This window comes from Narcine bancroftii, chromosome 3, assembly GCF_036971445.1.
Source record: "Narcine bancroftii isolate sNarBan1 chromosome 3, sNarBan1.hap1, whole genome shotgun sequence".
NCBI classification, from domain to species: Eukaryota; Metazoa; Chordata; class Chondrichthyes; order Torpediniformes; family Narcinidae; genus Narcine; species Narcine bancroftii.
Genome location: NC_091471.1, coordinates 143,821,430 through 143,845,329, shown reverse-complemented (window position 1 = coordinate 143,845,329; position 23,900 = coordinate 143,821,430). Strand labels below are relative to the sequence as shown.

The 23,900-nt window shown below is 38.1% G+C and overlaps 1 protein-coding gene across 8 annotated transcripts in view; it reads right to left on the bottom strand.

Moving 5' to 3' along the window:
- Positions 1 to 23,900, bottom strand: part of LOC138757654 (calnexin-like) — an 87,010-nt gene that overhangs the window by 24,008 nt on the left and 39,102 nt on the right. For all 8 annotated transcript variants that reach the window (XM_069925325.1, XM_069925327.1, XM_069925328.1 and 5 more), the window contains 4 exons: positions 16,966 to 17,158; positions 9,871 to 10,060; positions 9,585 to 9,698; positions 7,908 to 8,064 (listed from right to left, as the gene is read on the bottom strand). In XM_069925325.1, the coding sequence (XP_069781426.1) occupies positions 7,908 to 8,064; positions 9,585 to 9,698; positions 9,871 to 10,060; positions 16,966 to 17,158 (654 nt within the window). The remainder of the gene's footprint in view (positions 1 to 7,907; positions 8,065 to 9,584; positions 9,699 to 9,870; positions 10,061 to 16,965; positions 17,159 to 23,900) is intronic.

The window sequence follows — 23,900 nt, the reverse complement described above, 5'->3', positions numbered from 1 at the left end:
CAATAGACAGAGAGAAGGTAATGGCTGCTCGGAGTATAAATCCCATAGAATTACTGCAAAAAACATCAAGAGAAACCAAGATCAGTTACATGGAAATGGCTGAAGCTGCATCACAAGGTGGTGGTGCGGAGGATGGGCAATCCAAATTGGAGACAAAATCAGATATTAAGGTGACATCTGACATACAGGATAAAATATTACCAAGTTGATATGACATCAAATATTGGAACCAGGAGAAGAAGCAAGAGGAGTTCTACAGCAGGCTCCAGAGTTTCAAGTACTGCATCCACACATATAAAGGTTCAGGCTGATGCAGGAGCTCTTGAAGCAGAAAAAGAAAGGCTTCAAATTAAATTGGCCTTAGATGAGTGGGAGAACCAGATAAGATGGGAGCAGCTGTGGTTGAAAAGGAGCTGCAGGAGGAGCAGCTAAGAAAGGAGGAAGTATAGATAAAAAGGCAAAAGGAGCAACTGGAACTGGACAAAAGAATTGCTGTTAATCAGGCCAAGTCGAGGGCACTCGAAGGCTCTGAAGTAATTGGTGCTCAAAGTAAATTTTCTAAAGTGTTTAAAGTTTTTGGAGTCACGTTTTGAGGGAGGACAACAGAAAAATGAAATATTTAATATCAAAGAAGAACCAGTGTTACGGTTATGAGACTTTCATGGTCCCAAACTAAACAGATTATGGCACAATGGTGCCAAATCACAAACCCAAATAATGAACTCAGTGTACAGAGATCTGAGCCTAATGCCATCATCTTATGAAGCTAAATACTACTCGCTCACAGCAGGTAATAGAAATCTGGGTGAACAAAGTAACTTACGTCCAGGCACGAGAAGGCAAGATGAAATGGCTGCATCGTTAACACAGTTAGTCTCTCTTCTCTGCCCAAAAGAAAGATTCCAGTTTTTGAGGGGAAAAACTTCAATTTGAAACATTTATAAAAAACTTTGAATGCAGTATAGAAATAAGAGCCAAAGCTTGGTGGATTGTCTGCATTATTTGGAGCAGTTCACAAGAGGACAACCACATGAACTTGTAAAGAGTTGCCATCATAAGGCCCTGAACGAAGGATTCGAAAAGGCTGTTTTTACTAAAGAAACATTTTCAGCTTGTATACAGAAGGCTCTTTCATAGTTGTCAATAAGATGGGATGACACTTTACAAGCTTACGGTCTCGTTCTAAGAGGATATTGCAATTTTACGATGGAGATCAGCCATATATGAGAGTTTGAAGTAAAGAAGTTGAGAGGTCCAAATTATATATTCAACCAAAATTGAAAAAAATTAATTTGCCACCTCCTTGGCAGTGCCAGATAAAGAAATTAAGGAAAATGAAAGGTTACGTGTTGTGAAGAAATGTTTGTTTTGTAATGATAAGCGTGCTTTGGAAAAGTGTGCATGGATGGAAAAGATGCAATAGCGAGAAAATTGCTTTTTTGAAGGAAAATGGAGTATGCTTTGGCTGTCTGTGTAAAGGACATATCAGCAAAAACTGCAAAAAGTAACTCAGCTGCGACAAATGCAGTCAAAAGCATCCCAAAATGTTACACATCGTCCAGGGGGAAAAAAATACAAAAGAAGACCAGCAGTTCTTGGAATTGGTGACAAAAACTGCCAAGCTAATTCATGATTATTGCATTAGATTACCTTTGAAGAAAAGGGATATATGCATTCCTAATAATAGAAGCGCTGTCGAACAACAATACACTGAATTTAAAGAAGGTTCAAGAAATATTTTTTTTTGGGGAATATTTTATTTTGAGAATTTTCCGTCAACATGCAGGATACAAGTTTGCTTTTCGGTACCCTGCTGTATTTATAGTTTTTTTTATGGAGACTTTCAATCTCAGTTCTTTAGTGACGATGCTGAAGCTCTCACATTTTGCTAATTCTCTACCGGATAATAAACAGATGAAAAGTCAAGAAAGATTTTCTCAACAGCCTGCACCAGTTCAGGAGAAGAATGGAGGGCAAGAGAAGAAATTCATATCAACAATGATCAAGTTAATAGAGATCTGGAGGAAGCATATCATACTTTAAATGACTTGCTGATTATTACGTTTTTCATTCTGTTTGGGGCGGGGGTGTGGTTTGACTACTGACCCTTCCGAAGTCATTGGCCACTTTGTGGCATTGGTCACTCCCGCATAATTGAGGGAGGTAATACTGTACTCCAGCATTATTGTTCTTTTGGGGTTTTTTTCTTTTTCAGAGATTTTTTAGTCTTTTTTGAGAGATTGCCATGGAGAGGAGTTCCATCATGTGTTGTAAGGTGGTTTTTGAAATGAATTGGAATGGCTAATTTAAATTTTACTACTTTTAATGTTAATAATTAACACTGATGAAAAGAAAAAGAGTATTGGCGTATATTAAAAAAATTGAAGGTTGATGTTACTTTTTTGGAAGAAACACATTTGACTGAGAAGGAACATCAGAAATTCAAAAGAGATTGGGTTGAACAAGTCAGTGTCTTCATTTAATTCAAAAGCAAGAGGAGTAGCTATTTTGAATATTAAAAAGTTATCTTTTAAATTGGAATCAGTTATTGAGTCAGTTGGTAGACTTGTGATTGTTAATTGTAAAATTTGTTCAGAGTCTTGGACTTTAATGAATATTTATGCTCCTAATATAGAGGATGAGAAATTTATGTTGGATTCTTTTCTTAATTTAAATCAAGCGCATGAAAAAATTATGGTAGGAAGTGATTTTAATTGTTGTTTGGATCCATTATTAGATAAATCTCCAAAAACAGTAGTTAGGACTAAAATGGCTAAACAGTTGATGGTGTTAATGAAAGATATGAATTTAGTAGATATATGGAGGAGATTAAATCCTAAAGAGAAAGATTTTTCTTTTTATTCACTTTGACATGATTCTTATTCCAGAATAGATTTATTTTTGGTATCAGCACAATTGCAAGGTTGTGTATTGAAGGCTGAATAGAAGAGAACTCTTTGTTATTAACAACATGGACTGGTTCAGAGAGAATTGATAATACTATCGATGGAGATTTAATTCTTTGCTGTTGAAAAATGTAGAATTTTGTAATTTTATAAGAGATCAAATAGTTGATTTTGAAAATAAATGTGGATTCAGTTAATAGTAAATTTGTCTTATGGGATGCTTTAAAAGAATATTTCAGGGGACAAATTATTAGTTTTACTGGTAAAATTAAGAAATAACATGTAGTTGATGTAAGTAAATTAGAGAAGGAGATAGAGATATGAGAAAAAGATTTACAGCAAAATTCAACGGAAGTTAAGAAAATACATTTAACTAACATGAAGTTACGATATAATTCATTACAAACATAAGTTTGAGAAGTTATTACAGAGAACTAGACAAAGATATTATGAATTAAGGGAAAGAGCTCAAAGTATTAGCTTGGCAGTTAAAAACTGAACAAGTTTCTAGAACAATAAATGCTATTAGGGATGAATCAAAGATTACATATAAACCTCATTAATGACGTGTTTAGAAAATTTTATGAAAAATTATATACCTCAAGTAGTGGAGGATGAGGTTAAAATTGTAATTTTTTATCTGATCTAGATTTACCTTTTTTGAGGGGCAAGATCGTTAAAGATTTGGATGCTTCTTTTACTGCTAAAGTGATAGATGCACTTCGATCCATGCCAAATGGGAAGTCTCCAGGGGATGGATGATGGTTTTACTTTTGAATTTTATTAAAAAATTTCAGGATTTATTAATTCCATTATTGATGGAAGCATTGAAACAGGCAACAGAGGTTCATTATTTTCTGGATTCTTTTTCTCAAGCAATTATTACAGTTATTTTTAAGAAAGATAGGGACCCATTGAAAGCTGGGTCTTATAGACCAATTTGGTTAATAAATGTTGATTATAAAATTGTAATGAAACTTCTAGCTAATAGATTGGCTCAATATTTACCAGATTTAATTCATTTAGATCAGGCGGGTTTTATTAAAAAGTTATTCAGCAGATAATAGTGTGAAGTTGATCTCTTTAATTAACACTTCTTGGGTTATTTCATTGGATACAGAAAAGGCCTTTGATAGAGTAGAATGGAGGGATTTTTATTTATTTAAAGTTTTAGAGAAATTTAAATTTGGCCCTTTTTATTGGTTGGATTAAGGCTTTATATAGAATTCCTACTGCTAGAGTTGTGACAAATGGACAGTTATCTTCATCTTTTATGTTGACCAGATCGACTAGACAAGGCTTTGTCATCAGCTCTACTTGCATTAGTCATTGAACCTTTGGCTCAGATGATTAGACAAGATGGTAATATTAAAGGTATTAGGGTGAAATCTGATGAATTTAAAATTAATTTGTTTGCAGATGATGTTTTGATATATTTAACAGAACCTCAGAACTCTGAGGTGTTTACATGACAGATTGGAATAGAATGGTGAAATATCAGGTTATAAAATTTATAGGGAAAAAGAGTGAGATTATGTCATTAGCTGAAATGGATTATTCTTCTTGTAGGCATATTGTGAATGGTTGGATCAGTTTAAGTATTTAGGTGTTAAGGTAGATTGTAATTATGGTCATTTATATGAATTAAATTATTTGCCGTTATTGTCTAAAATTAAACATGATTTGAATCGATGGAAAGATTTACCCATTACATTAATAGGAAGAGTTAATTGTATTAAAATGAATATTTTTCCTCAAATTCAGTATTTATTTCAATCTTTTCCTTGTAAGATTCCTCAATTTTTAAAAAAATGATTCTTTTAAAAAATGCTTCGGTGAGGAAATTTTTAATGGAAGGATAAAATGGTAAGGGTGTGGTGGATCACCATAAGGCAGGCGAACCCACCCCGCTTGTAAGCCACTTGGAGGGCGCTGTCGGGGATTTCCCTTCCTTCCAGCACGGGGCTCAAACCCGCGCTGGGGGACCACGTGACGCCCAGGTGACGTCAGCGCCCTCCAGCATGGTTCTCAGCCAGGTCCAGGCTGGGAGTATAAGTGCAGCCCAGCAGCCTGCAATAAACTAGTCTGCTCACTGAGCTCAACCCGTCTGGTTGTGTGTGTTATTGCAGGAGCAGTGCTGCTACAAGGGTATCTTTACAAAAATTAATTTGGAAATATGAATTAGAAGGTCTGAAACTCTCTAATTTTCAAAATTATTATGATGAAGCACAATTGAAATTTATTAACAGGATGTTTGAAATAGATAAACCTTTGATATGGGCTAATATTGAATTATCTCAAATTGTTGAGAAAAGGATGGATCAGTTTATTTATAGATAGAACCCTAAGTTATTGAGTAATTATAATTTACCTGTTTTGAAGCACTTAATGGATTTATGGAATTTAAAAAAAATGAAGTTATAGGTACTCAAGATAAGATTTCAGGTAAAACTCCTTTGTATCAAAATAAGCTTTTCCCCTTCACACTTAATAATCAGCTTTTAAAGTTATGGGATCAAAAGGGTATTAAATTGCTATGAAGGAGGATATTTTATTTCTTTTCCAAGAATGAAAGAGAAATATGATACATCTTCATATACTCTTTTTTTCTTATTAACAAATTAAAGTTTTATTGTTAGATAATTTTGGGCATACTTTACGGTTACCTAGATGGTCTAATTTTGAAATTTTACTTACTGAGGGTGGCAAGAAGGAATTTATATCTGAGATGTATGCTTTATTACAGAATAAAATTCTTAAGTTGGATTTACATAAATCTAGATTGAAATGGGAGAAAGATCTAGCTATACTTATTTTTCAGGATGATTGATGAATTTATGTAGGGATAGTATGACTAAAATTGTAATGCAAGGTATCAATTAGTTCATCAATTAAATTCAACTCTGGAAAAATTAAGGATATATAATTTTATTTCTTTGGATTTATGTTTAGGTGTCATAAGGATATAGGTTCTTTTTTATACTCTACTTTATTATGTGAAACAGTAAAACTTTTATTGAATAGACTTAAGGAATTTTTAGAAGTTATTCTGAAAATGAAATTTTCATTAGATCCTTTAGTATTTTTGTTAGGTAATATTAAGAGGTTGAGTTTAGAATTAAATAGATTTCAAATTGAATTTTTGAGATTGGCCTTAGCTGTAGCTAGAAAATGTCTGGCAATTACTTGGAAAAATGAGACTGATTTGAGTATTCAGAGATGGCATATAGAGTTGAGGTCTTGTATTCCATTGGAGAAGATAACATATAATTGGAGTGATAATTATTTTTTATATTGTAAAACCTTTTAAATCGTATTTGGATTATATGGATTTGAATTTTACCACTCAGTAGTAGTGTAACTCCAACCATGGTAATTAACTGATGAATTTTACTGTTATTGTTCCTTCTTTCTTTTGGGGTAGGTTAGAGGGGGGGGGGGTCCTAGTGGGTTAGTTTTAAGATATCATGTATGTATTTATTGTATGTTTCAATACATGCATCATGATTTAATAAAGTAAATTTTCAAAAAATATGGAACAATTTAGCTCTCAAGATATAAGCACCATCAGGAATAACTTCTATGTGGATGACTGTCTCGTTTCTGTAGTTACATTAAAAGCAATAGCTCTTTATCACGATTTAAGAATGATCTACAACAAAGGAGGCTTTCTACTTCATAAATGTAAAAGTAACAGTTGCCAGGTATTGGCTGCCATACCTGAAAGAGAGATGGCAAAAGAAATGAAGAATTTGGACAGAATTTGATAAGCTTCCTGTGGAGGGTGTTAGGTGGACAATGGTTTGCTTAGTGTGACATCTTTAAGTTCAAAATCATTTTGAAGGACCAACCTCTCACCTATCAACAATCAGTTAGATATATGATCCTCTAGGAATATTGTCACCTGACTCTCAAGATCCTTTAAACTTTATGTAGGAAAAAGATTGGTTGGGATGATGAGATACCCGAATCCATTGTACAAGAATGGACTTGTTGGATTCAGGATCTTCAAGATTAACAGATGCTTTAAACCCACAAACATTAGAACTGTGACATCTGCTCAATTGCATCATTTTGCTCATGGATGTGAAGATGGTTATGGAACAATTAGTTACCTATTACTGTAGTGCTAATTAGGATCAGGTACATTGTGGATTTGCAATGGGAAAGGATAGAATGGCTCCATTGAAATCAGTCACTGTTCCACGAATGGAGCTGACAACTGCTACCATGGAGAGCACAATGTTTAAGAGAGTTGTGGATGAAACTAACAGATTCTACATTTTGGACTGATAGCACCTCTGTGCTCAAATACATCAATAATAAAACCATAAGGTTTTGAACTTTTGTGGCTAACAGAATCAATGAAATTGATGTAGTCTCACATCATATACAATGGAGAGATGCTTACGCAGTTAATAATTTGCCAATCTGTTTTTCCGAGATTTGAAAGCCAAGTTTTTTTCCGAAGAATGAAATGTGGGTGACAGGGCCTAAATTTCTTTTACAGCCTCAAAAGGAGTGGCCTCAAAAAAAAAAGCCTGATAAATTAAAAGAAATTTTACCAAGCAAATTCTGTATACAGCTTTCAAGATGTTATTTACATATTCTTTTGAGTGTCTCCTTTGAGGCAAAGTCTTTCGGCTTGTTAGAGATTACGTTAGTTTTAGTTTCCATTGTTCTACGAAATGATAAGGAATTAGAATGATCTGTCAATTTTATTGACCGTTAAACAAAGTTTTAGTACCATCTACAAAGTTTTAACAATGTATAGCAGCTGATAAACTCTGGAAAATTCAACTTTAGTATGGATTTGTTTGAACGAGTCATAGACAACAACAAACTAATATTCTCCAAGCAATTACAAAGGAAAATAGTCACTACACACCATTCTGCTCAATGATGAGGACATTTCTAGCTTTTTCCCAGCTAACCATAAAACACAGGTTTTATGGTTACACACATTTCCTGCAGTGCTGAACAACTAAGATCTTTTCATACCTGGTAATTGGGATTGTCAATCATAGGTGACTTCCATTTTCCTTTATAGTTAGGATTGCTCATCATAGGTGGTTCCCAAACTCCACAGCCAGGTGCCGTTTCACATTTTGGATTAGGAATTTGGGGAGCTTCCCACTCACCATCCATTTCTTCATCCCTGGAAATGGAAAAGACATTCAGCATGCATTGTATTTAATGATGATTCCAAGTTATTATGCTTCCAAAAACAAATGCTTGGACTACACGAACACCTTAACTACTTTGAAACTGCTGAGTTCACATACCAATCTCATGAAATCACTATCTCACCTGTTAAGGGCTCAGACGACCCCAAAAACCAGGAGCAATAGATATTTACCAAGACAAATGGATACTTAAACAAAAGTTGTTTTTAATTATCTTTAAACATGAAAACAGGATCAAACTTTAACATCACTATCAACTTACTTAACCCAATTTAACCCCCTTCTAATTCTAAGCACACGTGTATGTAATGCAAGTTTAGAAAAATTCTTTAATTTACAGTCCAATCTCACTTCTCATTCCTCCAAGTTCACTGGTCGCAAGCAATTCTTATATTTGCACAGAATTTAATATTTATGAATTTCACCAGGCTTTGGTGCTTGAAAAGTAAATGGTTACCATTCAGGAAGTTTCTTGTCGGTTTTCAGAGATTGGTTGTTCGCTGGACACAAACTGATCCCTTCTAATCAGCCAGGTCAGTCCTGGCTGAAGAAAGGTCCCATTAGGGTTTTCCAGATGATAACGTCTTTCTTTCAGGTCACCAGAGTTCCTTTTTTTTTGTTTCTCTTATTTTAAGTGAAACATTAGGCAGCCAGTCCTCTCCTCTTGTATGGACCAGGCTGAACTAAGCACTCACAACCAGTCTTCAAAATGGGGTTTTTCCACAAGCTTACCAGCTTGTCCTGTTCCAGTCCCAGTTGCTGCTGCTCAACTGAATTCTCTCTCTCTCTCTCATGTACAGTGAAACACCTGTTTTTCTCCTTCTGCTTGCAGAACCACATGACCCTCTTAGAACAGCAGGCAGCAGACAGACTGTGGCTTCTAACCTAATCCTCTAAGTTCTTTCATCTATTCCTTTCCAATCCATTAGTGAAATCCCTTGGACACTCTTCAAAGATTTTGCAAAGGCTCTTGTAGCTGGCTTGTGTGGCTTATGCAGAGCTCCAGTATTTTAAATGAGATCTGTTTTGAAGTGTTTGTATGTGTCCTACACTTAAAAAAAAACCTGCCACACATTATCTCCCAAAATCATATCTATATACAATATAAAACTCATATTCTGTCACACACCAAATATAGGGATAATCTACCCTGCAGACTACATCATAAAATCCATAAAGATTAGGTCAGTTATGAATTTTACTTGAAACCCTTAATTTCTACCCAGTTTTACAATGCATACCGACAGCCAATCAAACAATTGTTCCAAAACAAATGCATTGCTAGTGTCTGGATAAAAAAAGTCATGTAAAATGGTATATCTGAAAATCACCTGTTGTATATTTGTCCAACACACAAACATTTAGCAATCATCCAAGTAGTAAATGGATACCAAGGGAAAAGTCAATTTTGGAAGAATCTTGCAGAAAACCATGCAGGACTTTAAATTTCAGAACAAATAATACTAATAAAAAATACCCAAAAAAAAATTACCAGTCCTCTGGTTTTTCTGCACTGGGATCAGAGATGTATTCTGTTTCATCATGAAGCCATCCCTCTGGTTTAACAGCATTTGGGTCAATTATCTTTGCTGGTGCATCTTCATCCCTGAAAGAAGATCCTTTATTTAGAACTTGCAACTGTAGAAGAATTCAAAATTGTACACTATAAAATACAAGTGCAAACTGATAAAAATGCAGACATTTTACGATGGCATTTATTGCTTATTTAAAACATTAAAATAAAGCAGGAGAGAAGTTGCACAGAAGACTCTACTCACCAGTCTTCAGGCTTGTGTGCATCAGGATCAGGGATTTTTGGATTTTCATCCCAGTCTTCAGGTTTTTTATCATCAGGGTCATCTATTTCTTTTGGGGGATTAATAGGTGGAGTCATGTCCTCCAACAAATTCCCCTTATTAACAACAGTTTGATCAATCAACATCTCAAAACTGTTATCTGGGTTCACCACTGGAAAAAATATTAAAAATTATGTCATTTCATCAATACAAAAGCTTAGTTATATGACTTTGAACACAACTTTCTAGTTCCAGCCAAAACTGTAGAATCATATCCTGGAAATTAAAAAAAAATATTTGTAATTCATTAAAAAGTCATCGAGGTTCAAAATGTATGCTGCAATATTCTTCAAATTTACCACTTTTTAAAAAAAAGTTTAAATTGCACTCTCTGTTATCTCAACTCCCAATTGATATCACAACCTCACTACATAATAGCAAAAATAACACAACACTCATCTATGAGGAAAAAACACAATTTCTTCATTTTTTTTAAAGTTGGTGTGGGAACGTTTTAATTCTATGCATCTGCAAGATGTCTATGCAATTTAAATTAAAAAAGATTATGGAGGGTATGCCATTCTTCATTGGGGAATTCACAGGCAAAGCAAAACAGTGTGCAACTATTGGGAGAGGATTGTTAAGGGTAGGTCTATGAGCATTTGGAGAAATACAATCTACTCAAGGATAGTCAGCATGGCTTTGTGAAGAGAAGGCCTTGCCTCACGAGCGTAAATGAGTTTTTTGAGAAGGTAACAAAAGAAATTGAGAGCAAGGCAGTAGATGTGGTCTACATGGATTTTTAGTAAGGCATTTGACAAAGACCCCCAATGAGAGACTCATTCAGAATATCTTGCCATGGGATCCATGGAACCTTGGTTGTGTGGATTTTAAAAAAAACCAGCCTCAGGTAGAAAGCAGAGTAATAGTGGAGGAAAGTAATCTGCCTGGAGGTCAAGTGACTAATGGAGCACTGCAAGAATCTGTTCATGGACCCTTGCTCTTTGTGATTTTTATAAATGATCTGCATGAAGAGGCGGAAGAATGGATCAGCAAGTTCGCTGATGATACAAAGGTTGGAGAAGTTGTGGATGGAGCTGAAGGTTGTCGAAGGTTACAAAAGGATATAGATGGGATGCAGAGTTGAGCAGAAAAGTGGCAGATGGATTTCAATCCAGGCAAGTGTGAGGCGATACATTTTGGCAGGACAAACCAGAGAGCTGAGTACAAGGTTAATGGTCAGTTACTTAAGAGTGTGGATGAAGAGAGGGACGTTGGGGTCCAAATCCATACACCTCTCAAGGTCGCTGCACGAGTTAATAGGAGTTAAGAAGCCCTGTGAGATATTGGGATTCACTAATAGGGGGATTGAATTCAGGAGTAGAGAGGTCATGTTGCAACTCTACAAATCTCTGGTGAGACCACATTTAGAGAATTGTGATCAGTTCTGGTCACTTCATTATAGGAAGGTTGTGGAAGCTGTGGAGAGGGTACAGAGGAGAGTTACCAGGATGTTGCCTGGATTGGAAAACAAGTCTTAGGAGGCAAGGTTAGCAGAGCTGGGATTTTTCTCTTTGTAGCATAGAAGGATGAGAGGAAATGATAGAGGTCTACAAGATTATGCGAGGCAGGAATAGCAAACACCAGAGGTCATGAGTACAAAGCGAAGGAAAGGAAGTTCAGAGGAGACATCAGGGCAAGTTTTAAAAAAAAAAAATAAAACATGCAGAGTTGTGGGTGCCTGGAATGCCTTGCCAGGGATGATGGTGGAAGATGAAACATTAGACTCCTGGAGAGGCACACTGGGTAGGGAGGGTTTAGTACTTTAAAAAAAAAGATGGCACAACATCCAGGGCCGAAGGGCCTGTTCTGTACTGTAGTATTCTGTTCTAAAATATCACAAAATTTAAAAACTCGCCCAGTAGCTAGAATACAAGAAAGTCATTAAATATGATTAGCAGCTGTAGAGGTAAGACACTTTGTTCATGGATTCACTACCATGAAATTCAGAAATGCATTTGGCTCCTTTAAAAAGGGGAAGCTTATCAGCGCCAAGTGCATGAAGAAATTTCTCTCCTAACTCCCGAGAGACCAAGTTTTTTAGATTGGCTACATTTGAAGTCAGGTATGTCAGAAGATGGAGAAAAATAAAAATTGTAGGAATAAAGTAGGATCATCAATTGGGCTATAAAACAGAGGGTTCTGGACCAGGACTAGGCTGTGGGAATTGGTAGGTGGAAGTTGGTTGGGTAAATAGTCAATTCGCTGATAGTGGTCAGCAACAATGAAGCAGTTGAGGACCAGATCTCTTTTTTAAAAAAAAGGGGGCTACATGTTAGTATACGAGAGGTCAACTTTGAGTCAAATAGGTTTCACAGATATTCCTTCTGCATGAACAACTCTACGCAGTTTCATAGATGGAGAATCCCTTATAGTATAGCACGTTCTATTAATGAATTAACATTTTCTCAGAAGTAGAACACAAATAATTCTCCATCTTTGTCACGAGATCCTGTTTCAGTCACATGTTCAGCCTCATGCGCACAAGCTGTTGCTAAAGAAGAGGAATTTGTTTGTTAAAAGATTACTTTCTCTTGAGAAACCAATATCCTGAACAATTACCTCTTCAACTGTATTTTGCCGATTTGGGCTTGAAGGAGCAGTCATTGTTGGAGTAGGCTGAGATACAGTGGAAAGGCTTTGGCTCAAGGGGCTTCAGTGAATAGGGGGTGATGCAGGAATTGAAGTAAAAAAAAAGGCCACTCTCTTTGAAGAAAAATAAAGATTCACACACAGGCACAGCTAAGAGCAAGTTTTAGATATCATAATTTGTTCCTTTAGTCATCAACAGTGGGAATGGCAGCTAAGGCTCTTACAGAATGTAGGTTGTCAGGGAAGCCAGCAATATCCCTGACAACTTCATCTGCAAGAAGTGTTCCAGCTCCTGACAAGCCAAGTTAAGGAACCAGAGCTGAAGTTGGATGAACTCTGGATCATTTGGGAAGCAGACAGAGTGATAGACAGGAGTTACAGGGACATTATCACACCTAGGAGGCAGGAGGAGGGTAGTTGGGTGACAGTCAGGTGAGGGAAAGGGAACAGGCAGGCAGTGCAGAGGACCCCTGTGGCCGCTCCCCTCAATAACAAGTATACCATTTTGGATAATATTGTGAAAATCTACCAGGGACAAGCCATGTTGATCAGGTTTCAGGCATGGACTATGGACTTATGTCTAAGAAGGGAAGGGAGGAGAAGAGGTGATAGGGAATTCCATAGTTATGGGGACAGATATGAGGCTCCGTAGAAATGATCGAGTATCCTGGATATGTTTCCTCCCTAGTGCAAGGATCAGAGATATCTCAGATCAAATTCACAGTATTCTCAGGAGAGAGGGTGAACTGCCAGATGTCCATGTAAGAGTGAGGAGGAACTGCAAGGAGAGTTCAGGGAGTTAGGTGTTAGATTGAAGAACATGACCTCTAGGGTTGTGATCTCAGGATTGCTACCAGTGCTACATGCTAGTGAGGTTATAAACAGGAAGATAATGCATCTTTACCCATGGCTAAAAACATGGTGCAGGAGGGAGATCTTCAAGTTTCTGGATCATTGAACTCTCTTCCAGGGAAGGTGGGACCTGTTCTGACAGGATGGTTTTTATCTGAACTGGAAGGGGACTAGGGTACTAATATCCCAGCAGACGGATGACTAGTGATGTTCAGGGAGTTTAAAAACTAGATTTTCAGGGGAATCTAGCAGATTGAGGAATGGAGGAGGGAAATTATGTGAAAACTGGATGCATCGTTAGAAGTCAACAGGTTGACTGTGTGAAAATATTCTCAATTACATCTATTTCAATGAAAAGGGTATTGTTAGAAAGGCAGATGAGCTTAGAGTGTAGGTTAATGCATGGAATTATGACATTGTAGCTTTCAGTGAAATTTCTTTGCAGGAGGGGTACGACTGGTATCCGTTGTGTTAGACGAACAGTGGAGGGGGGGGGGTGGGTGGGTGGCATTGCTCATCAGGGAAAATATCACAGCTGTGCTCAGGCAGGATTACCAAGGATATGTGGGTGGGGCTGAGGAATGGGAAAGGTATGACCACACTCATGGGGTCGTATTATAGATTGCCCAATAGTCAACGACAGTTGGAGGAGCAAATCTGTAGAGATAGCAGACAGCTGCAAGAAACACAAGTTTGTGATAGTAGGAGATTTTAATTTTCCACATATTGACTGGGACTACCATACTGTAAAAGGGCTGATGGCTTGAAGTTCGTCAAAAGTGTTCAGGAAAGTTTTCTAAATCAATATATAGAGGTACTAACTAGAGAAAGTGCAATACTGGATCTCCTGTTAGGGAATGAGACTGGACAGGTCACAGAACTATGTGTCGGGGAACATTTTGGGTTCAATGATCATAATGCTGTTAGTTTCAAATTAATTATGGAGAAGGAAAGATCCGGGCCTCAGGTTGAGAATCTAAGTTGGAGAAAGGCCAATTTTGAGGAAATGAGAAAGGATCTCGAATGCATGGATTGGGACCAGTTTTTTTTGGGCAAGGATGTGCAAGGTAAGTGGAAGACCTTCTCAAGTTAAAATTTTGAGAGTACAGAGTTTGTATATTCCTGTCAGGATAAAGGCAAGGTTAGCAGACACAGGGAACCTTGGTTTTGAAGGGATATTAGTGATCTGGTTCAGAAGAGAGAGGTGCATAGCATTATAGGCAACATGGAGCAAATGAGGTACTTGAGGAGAATAAAAATACAAGAAAAACCTCAAGAAAAACCTCAAGAAAGAAATCAGGAAGGCTAAAATACATGAGGTTGCTTTGGCGGACAATGTGAAGTAAAATCCTAAGGGTTTCTACAAGTATATTAGAGCAAAAGGATAGTAAGGAACAAAATTGGTCCCCTCAAAGATCAGAGTGGTTGGCTTTGTATGAAGCAAAAAGAGATGGGGGGGGGGGATCTTAAATGTATATTTTCCAATCAGTATTCACTCAGGAAATGGGCAAAGAGTCGTGGGAAGTAAGGGAAACAAGCAGAGAAGTCATTGAACTATACAGATTAAAGAAGAGGAAGTGCATGTTGTCTTGAAACAAGAGTGGATAAATCCCCAGGGCCTGACAAGATGTTCCCTTTGACCTTGAGAGAGGCTAGTGTAGAAATTGCAGGGGCTCTGGCAGAAATATTTAAACTATTCTTAGCCATGGGTGTGGTGCCAGAGGATTGGAGGGTAGCTCACATTATTCAGTTGTTTAAAAATGGCTCCAAAAGTAACCTTGGAAATTATAGGCAGGTGAGTCTGTCATCAGTAGTAGGTAAATTATTGGAAGGTGTTCTAAAAGATCAGATATACAATTATTTGGATAGTCAGAAACTGATTATTTTAAATATACAGCACACTATCAAGCCATTTCAGCCCACAAGTCCACGTTGCCCAATTTACACCCAATTAACCTAAAATCCCAGTATGTTTCGAATGGTGGGAGGAAACTGGAGCCTTTGGGGAAAACCCATGCAGACATGGGGAGAATATACAAACTCCTTAAAGACAGTGCAGGATTCAAATCTGGGTCCTGTCTGGTGATGCTGTAAAGGTGCTGCCCTAGGGATAGTTACACGGCTTTGTGTGCAGTAGGTCACCAATCTGATAGAAGGTTTTGAGAAGGTTACCAGGAAAGTTGACAAAACAAAAGCTGTTGATGTTGGCCTTTAGTAAGGCCTCTGACAAGGTCCCACATTGGAGGTTAGTCAGGAAGGTTCAGATGCTAGATATTCATGAAGTAGTGAACTGGATTTGACAATGACTGGAAAGGAGAATCCAGAGAGTAGTGATGGATGCTTCTCAGACTGGAGCCCTGTGAATACTGGTGTGCCTCAGGAATCTATGCTGGGACCATTGTTGTTTGTCATTTATATCAATGATCTGGATGATAATGTGGTAAATTGGATCAGCATGTTTGCGGATTACACGAAGATTGGAGTGTTGTGGACAGCGAATAAGCTTTTCAAAGCTTTCAGAGGGATCTGGACCAGTTGGAAAAATGACAGATGGAATTTAATGCAGACAAGTGTGAAGTGTTGCATTTTGGAAGGACAAGCCAAGAAAAGACACACACAGTAAATGGTAGGGCAGTGAGGAGGGATCTGGGAATACAAATACACAATTCCCTGTAAGTGGCATCCCAGGTGGATAGAGTTGTAAAGAGAGCTTTTGGCATAGGTCTTCACAAATCAAATTTTTGAGTATAGGAGTTGCAATGTTATGTTTAAGTTGTACAAGTCATTGGTGAGGCCAAATTTGGAATATTGCTTGCAGTTTTGGTCACCTAACCACAGGAAAGGTATCAATAAGATAGAAAGAGTACAGAGAAGATTTACTAGGATGTTGCCCAGGGTTTAGGAACTGAGTTACAGGGAAGTTTAAACTTTATTCCCTAGAACATAGAAAAATGAGGGGAGATTTGACTGAGGTATTTAAAATTATGAGGGAAATAGACAGAGTAAATGTAGATAGGCTTTTTCCACTGAGGGTAGGTAAGATACAAACCAGAGGACATGGGTTAAGACTGAAAGGAGAGAGTTTAGGGGAACATGAGAGGGATCTTCTTCACAGAAAGAGTGGTGGGAGTGTGGAACGAGCTGACAGTTGAAGTGGTACATGTGGGCTCAGTTTTAACATTTAAGAAAAATTTGGACAGGTGCATGGATGGGAGAGGTATGGAGGGCTGTGAACTGGGCGCAGGTCAGTGGGACTAGGTAAAAAAAAAACAGTTTGGCACAGACTAGAATGTATCTGTAGACGTGGCCTGTTTCTGTGTTGCAATGTTCCATGGTAGGCATAAATAATAAAACAGCACAAATACAATTAAAAAATGCTGCTGAATAATATTGCATTTTTGGATTGTAGAGCAAAATCAATTAATTGAATTTACTTCTATTTTCCTTCCTCTAACCCACAAATGTATCTACATCAACACCATTTTAACTTCTAAAAATTTGAACAGAAATGGACAAAACAAATAAATAAAATCATTAAAAAATGAATGGATGTTGGCAAAATGAATTCAGTACCCAAAGTATATAAATGTGTGATCTTGTCTGCATAGAACTTCTTAAGATCTACGTCAGGGCGCTTAGCATGTTTTTCTTCATACTCTTTAGAAATGGGATTCATGTGTCTGAAAATGAAGTGCAGTTTGTAGTCTTCACCACATTTGTCTGGTCCAAACATTATTGTGTATGGAGTTTTGTCAAAGAATTCTACCTAGAGAGGAAAGCAAAAATTTCCAATTAATTTTGTAATACAAGAACATTTGCAATAAGATTACAAGTTGTTTATAGATTTCATACTGTTTGCACAACAGACTCCTCTACCTCAACAATCATCTTCAAAACATATCAATTTTATATTGGAGCCCATTGGCTTTGTTTTACCAGGTCAAGAATCAAAATAATTCAAGATTTAAATAGTCAAATTTGCAATTTTATTGCTAATTTGTAGAAAATGCTTAAAGAGCAAGCCAAACCAAATCCTTATGGCATTCCAGCCCACTAATATTCCTCTTGATGGACCTAAATATCAAATTAATAACCAAGATGTTCTCATGCAAGTAATTAAAAAAAAACAATGAACTGGAATAGAACATCAGTACTGACATTAGTAGCATGCAGACTCTCATCACTCTCTGGGAAGATCATGGTAAGAGTGCAGTCAAGATCACAAGAGAGAAGGTACTTGGGAACTTAATGGTCTATGGGTAGTTAAGTCTCCTGGACAGGATGAAATGCACCCTCAGGTTCTGAAAGAGCGAACCCAGCTCAGCGCGGACATTGGCGACTTCAGGGGTTTCTACGAGGCTCTAAAGGCTGCGTACGGCCCCTCACCCCAAGTCCAAAGCCCGCTGCGCAGCTCAGACGGCAAAGTCCTCCTCAGCGAAAAGATCTCCATCCTCAACCGATGGTCAGAACACTTCCAATCTCTTTTCAGTGCCAACCGCTCAGTCCAAGATTCCGCCCTGCTCCAGTTCCCTCAACAGCCCCTAAGACTAGAGCTGGATGAGGTCCTCACCCAGGATAAGACAAATAAGGCAATTGAACAACTGAAAAGTGGCAAAGCAGCAGGTATGGATGGAACCCCACCAGAGGTCTGGAAGGCTGGCGGCAAAATTCTGCATGTCAAATTGCATGAGTATTTCAAGCTTTGTTGGGACCAAGGAAAACTGCCTTAGGACCTTCGTGATGCCATCATCATCACCCTGTACAAAAACAAAGGCGAGAAATCAGACTGCTCAAACTACAGGGCAATCACGCTGCTCTCCATTGCAGGCAAAATCTTCGCTAGGATTCTCCTAAATAGAATAATACCTAGTGTCATTGAGAATATTCTCCCAGAATCACAGTGCGGCTTTCGCGCAAACAGAGGAACTACTGACATGGTCTTTGCCCTCAGACACCTCCAAGAAAAGTGCAGAGAACAAAACAAAGGACTCTACATCACCTTTGTTGACCTCACCAAAGCCTTCGACACCGTGAGCAGGAAAGGGCTTTGGCAAATACTAGAGCGCATCGGATGCCCCCCAAAGTTCCTCAACATGGTTATCCAACAGCACGAAAACCAACAAGGTCGGGTCAGATACAGCAATGAGCTCTCTGAACCCTTCTTCATTAACAATGGCGTGAAGCAAGGCTGTGTTCTCGCACCAACCCTCTTTTCAATCTTCTTCAGCATGATGCTGAACCAAGCCATGAAAGACCTCAACAATGAAAACGCTGTTTACATCCGGTACCGCACGGATGGCAGTCTCTTCAATCTGAGGCGCCTGCAAGCTCACACCAAGACACAAGAGAAACTTGTCCGTGAACTACTCTTTGCAGATGATGCCGCTTTAGTTGCCCATTCAGAGCCAGCTCTTCAGCGCTTGACGTCCTGTTTTGCGGCAACTGCCAAAATGTTTGGCCTGGAAGTCAGCCTGAAGAAAACGGAGGTCCTCCATCAGCCAGCTCCCCACCATGACTACCAGCCCCCCCACATCTCCATCGGGCACACAAAACTCAAAACGGTCAACCAGTTTACCTATCTCGGCTGCACCATTTCATCAGATCGACAATGAGATAGACGACAGACTCGCCAAGGCAAATAGCGCCTTTGGAAGACTACACAAAAGAGTCTGGAAAAACAACCAACTGAAAAACCTCACAGAGATAAGCGTATACAGAGCCGTTGTCATACCCACACTCCTGTTCGGCTCCGAATCATAGGTCCTCTACCGGCATCACCTACGGCTCCTAGAACGCTTCTACCAGCGTTGTCTCCACTCCATCCTCAACATTCATTGGAGCGCCTTCATCCCTAACATCGAAGTACTCGAGATGGCAGAGGCCGACAGCATCAAGTCCACGCTGCTGAAGATCCAGCTGCGCTGGGTGGGTCACATCTCCAGAATGGAGGACCATTGCCTTCCCAAGATCGTGTTATATGGCGAGCTCTCCACTGGCCACCGTGACAGAGGTGCACCAAAGAAGAGGTACAAGGACTGCCTAAAGAAATCTCTTGGTGCCTGCCACATTGACCACCGCCAGTGGGCTGATATCGCCTCAAACTGTACATCTTGGCGCCTCACAGTTCGGCGGGCAGCAACCTCCTTTGAAGAAGACCGCAGAGCCCACCTCACTGACAAAAGACAAAGGAGGAAAAACCCAACACCCAACCAACCAATTTTCCCCTGCAACCGCTGCAACCGTGTCTGCCTGTCCCGCATCGGACTTGTCAGCCACAAACGAGCCTGCAGCTGACGTGGACATTTACCCCCTCCATAAATCTTCGTCCTCGAAGCCAAGCCAAAGAAAGAAGAAGAAGAGTCATTGGTATTGATCTTCCAGGAATCAATGGATTCTGGCATGGTTTTGGTGGTCTGGAGGATTGTGAATGTTGTTCTGCTGTTTAGGAAGAGAGCAAGGCAGCAGAAAATAAATTATAGACCTGTCAGCCATTGGGAAGCTGTTGGAGTTGATTGTCAAGGATGAGGTTACAGAATACCTGGAGATGCATGAAAAGGTAGGCCTAAGTCAGTATGTTTTCCTCAAAGGAAAATCATACCAGACAAACCTATTATAATTTTTTGAAGAGATAACAAGTAGGATAGACAGGGGAGATATAGTGGATGCTGTGTATTTGAACTTGCAAAAGGGCTTTGACAAGGTGCCACACAGAAGGCAGCTAAACAAGAGGACAGTCCATGGAATTACTAGTAATGAGTAGAGCACTGGCTGATCAGCAGGAAACAGTGTTGTAATACAGGGATCCTATTCTGGTTTGCTACCAGTTATCAGTGGTATTCTGCAAATCTCAGCGTTCGGGCCAATTCTTCTTATGCTGTATGCAAATTATTCAAATTTTTGAATAGATGGCTTTGTGGCTAAATTTGCAGATGATACCAAAATAGGTAGTAGGGCAGGTGGTGCTCAGGACACCAAAAAGCTGCAGAGAGACTTGGCTAGATGAGGAGAACGAGGTGGCTGTTGAAAAACAATGTTGGAAAGTGCAGAGTCATACACTTTGGTAGAAGAAATAGACAGGCAAACTATCATTTAAATGGAGGAAAATTCAAAACTCCAAGGAGGAAATGGACACACGACCTCATGCAGGATACCCTAAAATTAACCTCCAGGTTGAATTGTGGTGAAAAAGGCAAATGCAATATTGGCATTCATTACTAGTGGAATAGCAGGGATGTAATATTGACACGCAAAGGAGGAAAAACCCAACACCCAACCCCAACCAACCAATTTTCCCCTGCAGCCGCTGCAACCGTGTCTGCCTGTCCCGCATCGGACTTGTCAGCCACAAACGAGCCTGCAGCTGACGTGGACTTTTACCCCCTCCATAAATCTTCGTCCGCGAAGCCAAGCCAAAGAAAGAAAGAAAACACTGGTGAGACTTCACTTGGAGTATTGTGTACAGTTTTGGGCCCCTTATTTGAGGAAAGATGTGCTGGCATCACACAGGATTCAGAGATTTACTAGAATGACACCAGGAATAAAAGGGTTAGCATATTAGGAACAATTTTAGGCTCTTGGACTCTTCTCGTTGGTGAGGAGAAGGATGAGTGGGGGACCCAAGAGTCATTTTGTATGCTGAAAGGACTGGTCAGAGTAGACATGGCAAGGATGTTTCCACACAGTAGGGGATTCTAGGAAAAGAGGGCATAACTTAACGATAAAAGGGCAACAATTTAAATCAGATGCAGAAAAATCTTTTTTTTTTTAAATATAAAGTCAGAGGGTTGAGAGTCTGCAGAACTTGTTGCCACAGGCTGCTGTTAAAGTGAGGTCATTGGGTGCATTTACGGCAGAGATTGACAGGTATTTGATTAAGCAGGGCATCAAGGGTTACAGGGAGAAAGCCAGGGCATGTGGCTAGTTGGAGGATGGATCAACTCATGATTAGAATGGCAGAGCAGACTCGATGCCCCAGTGGGCCTAATTCTGGCTCTATAGTGTTCTTGTGAAGAAACAGACTTAATCATGTGCACAGGAAAAATAAGAATGATGAATAATACTGGACTAACACCTACCAATGGCAAATTAAGGATAAAGCTGCAAACAGAATGCAATTCATCATAAATCTATTATGAATATATGGAATAAAATGCCTCTGAAGTAAGAATTTGCTGAAAAGTATGAATAACATTAGTTTTATGCAAATGGAGAAGAGATTCCTCAGATTGTTAATTCCTGCAAGATTCTGGAATGAATTTACCATCACAACAAAGTTATTTTGTCCTCAACATCTGCTCAGGATTCATGAAATTGACACAGGAGCTCAGACATGGTATGAGAAACAACATTTCAAAGAAATGTCCTTTCATCTTTTCCAAGCATTTTGATTTCAGATGCATATCATCTACACTATTTTAGGAAATTACTCACACAAATTTACAGTGATGCAATGATTATTTAAGTCTGCCATTCAAACCCATTAGCTTGGAAAGGAAACAATGTCTTGAACTTGATCATTGGGAGAATTTTAAAATTATATTAAAATCAAATCCTTTTCTTTGCTTTTTGATTTGACATGGAATTAACCATCCACAATACTCAAATCTTACAATTACCATCTGCTTGGTTAATTGATAATCTTTTGCCCTTGTGATTTCAGTGAAAATCTTGCATTTCCTATGCCTTGTTAGACAGCCCACTACAGAATGTGAATTCAGGACCCAGGATAATACAGAAGTATAAAAGTTGATGGTTTAAGGTCAATATAAATTGAGATACTTTTATTCAGAGACATACACATAACATAAAATTATTTGGATTTTTTTCATAACAGATGGTTCTCTTTCCTCTTTGGCCTCATGAACCTGCAAGAAGTTCTATCCCAATAATAAAAGCTGCTAGATTCTACTGGATGCCAGTGTTTTATTTTTAGCCTTTAACAAATACTACGAAACACAGTCTGTTAATTGCGCATTGGTGTTTGTGGGATTTGGCCATGTGTAGATTGACTGTTGCATTTCCATGAACTTTTTCAGCTGAAATGTAGAATAAAGAAAAAAAATTGTTTTATAAAGTTTGCATCACAATGTTGTAAAAAGCGGGGTTTTGTTTTTTTTTTAAATTAAGTCAGTTACTAGCCATTCACTAGAATTCCTTTGCTTTATTTAAAAAAATATTTTATTTTTGATTTTATCAACAATCAATACCAAATTATCATCAGATAAGTAATTAAATGTGAATCATTAATACATGTTCCAAATATAACCCCTATTTCCCCCAACCTCACACAAAATCCCTCATGAAGAAAAAAGTAAAAAGAAATGTAAAAAGGAGAATGAAAAAGAGAAAAAGAAAAGGGAGCTATCTAGATTGGAAATCCAATTCAACAAAGAGGCTCAATTATTTTTATCTAAATTTCAATAAAAGGAAGAAAAATAGAGGGAAGAAGTTGTTAGTAATTTTCTCCAAGGGAACAGAGCTATGCATTTCAGTATTCCAAAGGGCTATTTCCAAGAGAGAATCAGACTTCCAGGTAACTGCAATACATCTGGCCACTGCCAATGCAATTTTAAGAAACTCTTGATATTTGGATAGCCTATTTTTAGGTCTTACATCCATAATGTTTCCTAAAAGAAACAATTCTGGACTTTGAGGCCATAATTTCCCAATAATTTGATTTAATAAAGCTCTTAAGATTCCCCAAAAGGGTTTCAATTTGGAACTTGACCAGATGGAATGTAGAAAGGTACCCGTTTCTTTCCCACATCTAAAACATATCAGAAGAATTAGGATTTAATTTATGTATTTTTTGCAGGGTAAGATATAGCTGATGCAAAAAAATATTGCACCAGTCTACATAGTGTATTAATTTTGTTGGTCATACAGTCATAGCACAAGTTCAACCAGGTCTTATCATCAATACTAATATTCAAGTCAGATTCCCATCTATGTAACTCCTATTTAGGAGTACCCAATTGGATTAAAGAATACACAACTGATATGAACTTCTTTGTGGTCCCTTTTCGAATTAGAATCTCCATTTCACTGCCCTCTGGTAATGTCAGTCGGACCTAATTCTTCTCCAAGAAAAGCTCTTAATTGAAAGTAACAAAAGATTGTATTGTAATAAATATTGCATTTATTTTTCAATTGTACAAAAGACATTAATTACCCTTGTACATAATAATCTTCTACATATCTGATCCCTTTATGGAACCATGCATGTAGAATTAAATTATCCATAGTTAGAGGATTTAGTCTCAAGGGCATTTTTGGAATAATTTTTTTGTACCAATTAAATTATTCATTTTATACCAGATACTCAAAATGTGTTTAATTATTGGTGTTTCTTTTCCAGCTATAAAAATAACAGCCCATTTGTATGTAAAATCTTCTGCCACTCTTTCCCCGACATTGTGCAGTTCAATTTCTACCCATGAATGCTTGTCCCCTTTGTCAAAGTCGATGTTTGTTCATTATCAAATAGGGGATGTTTTAATGAATAAGTT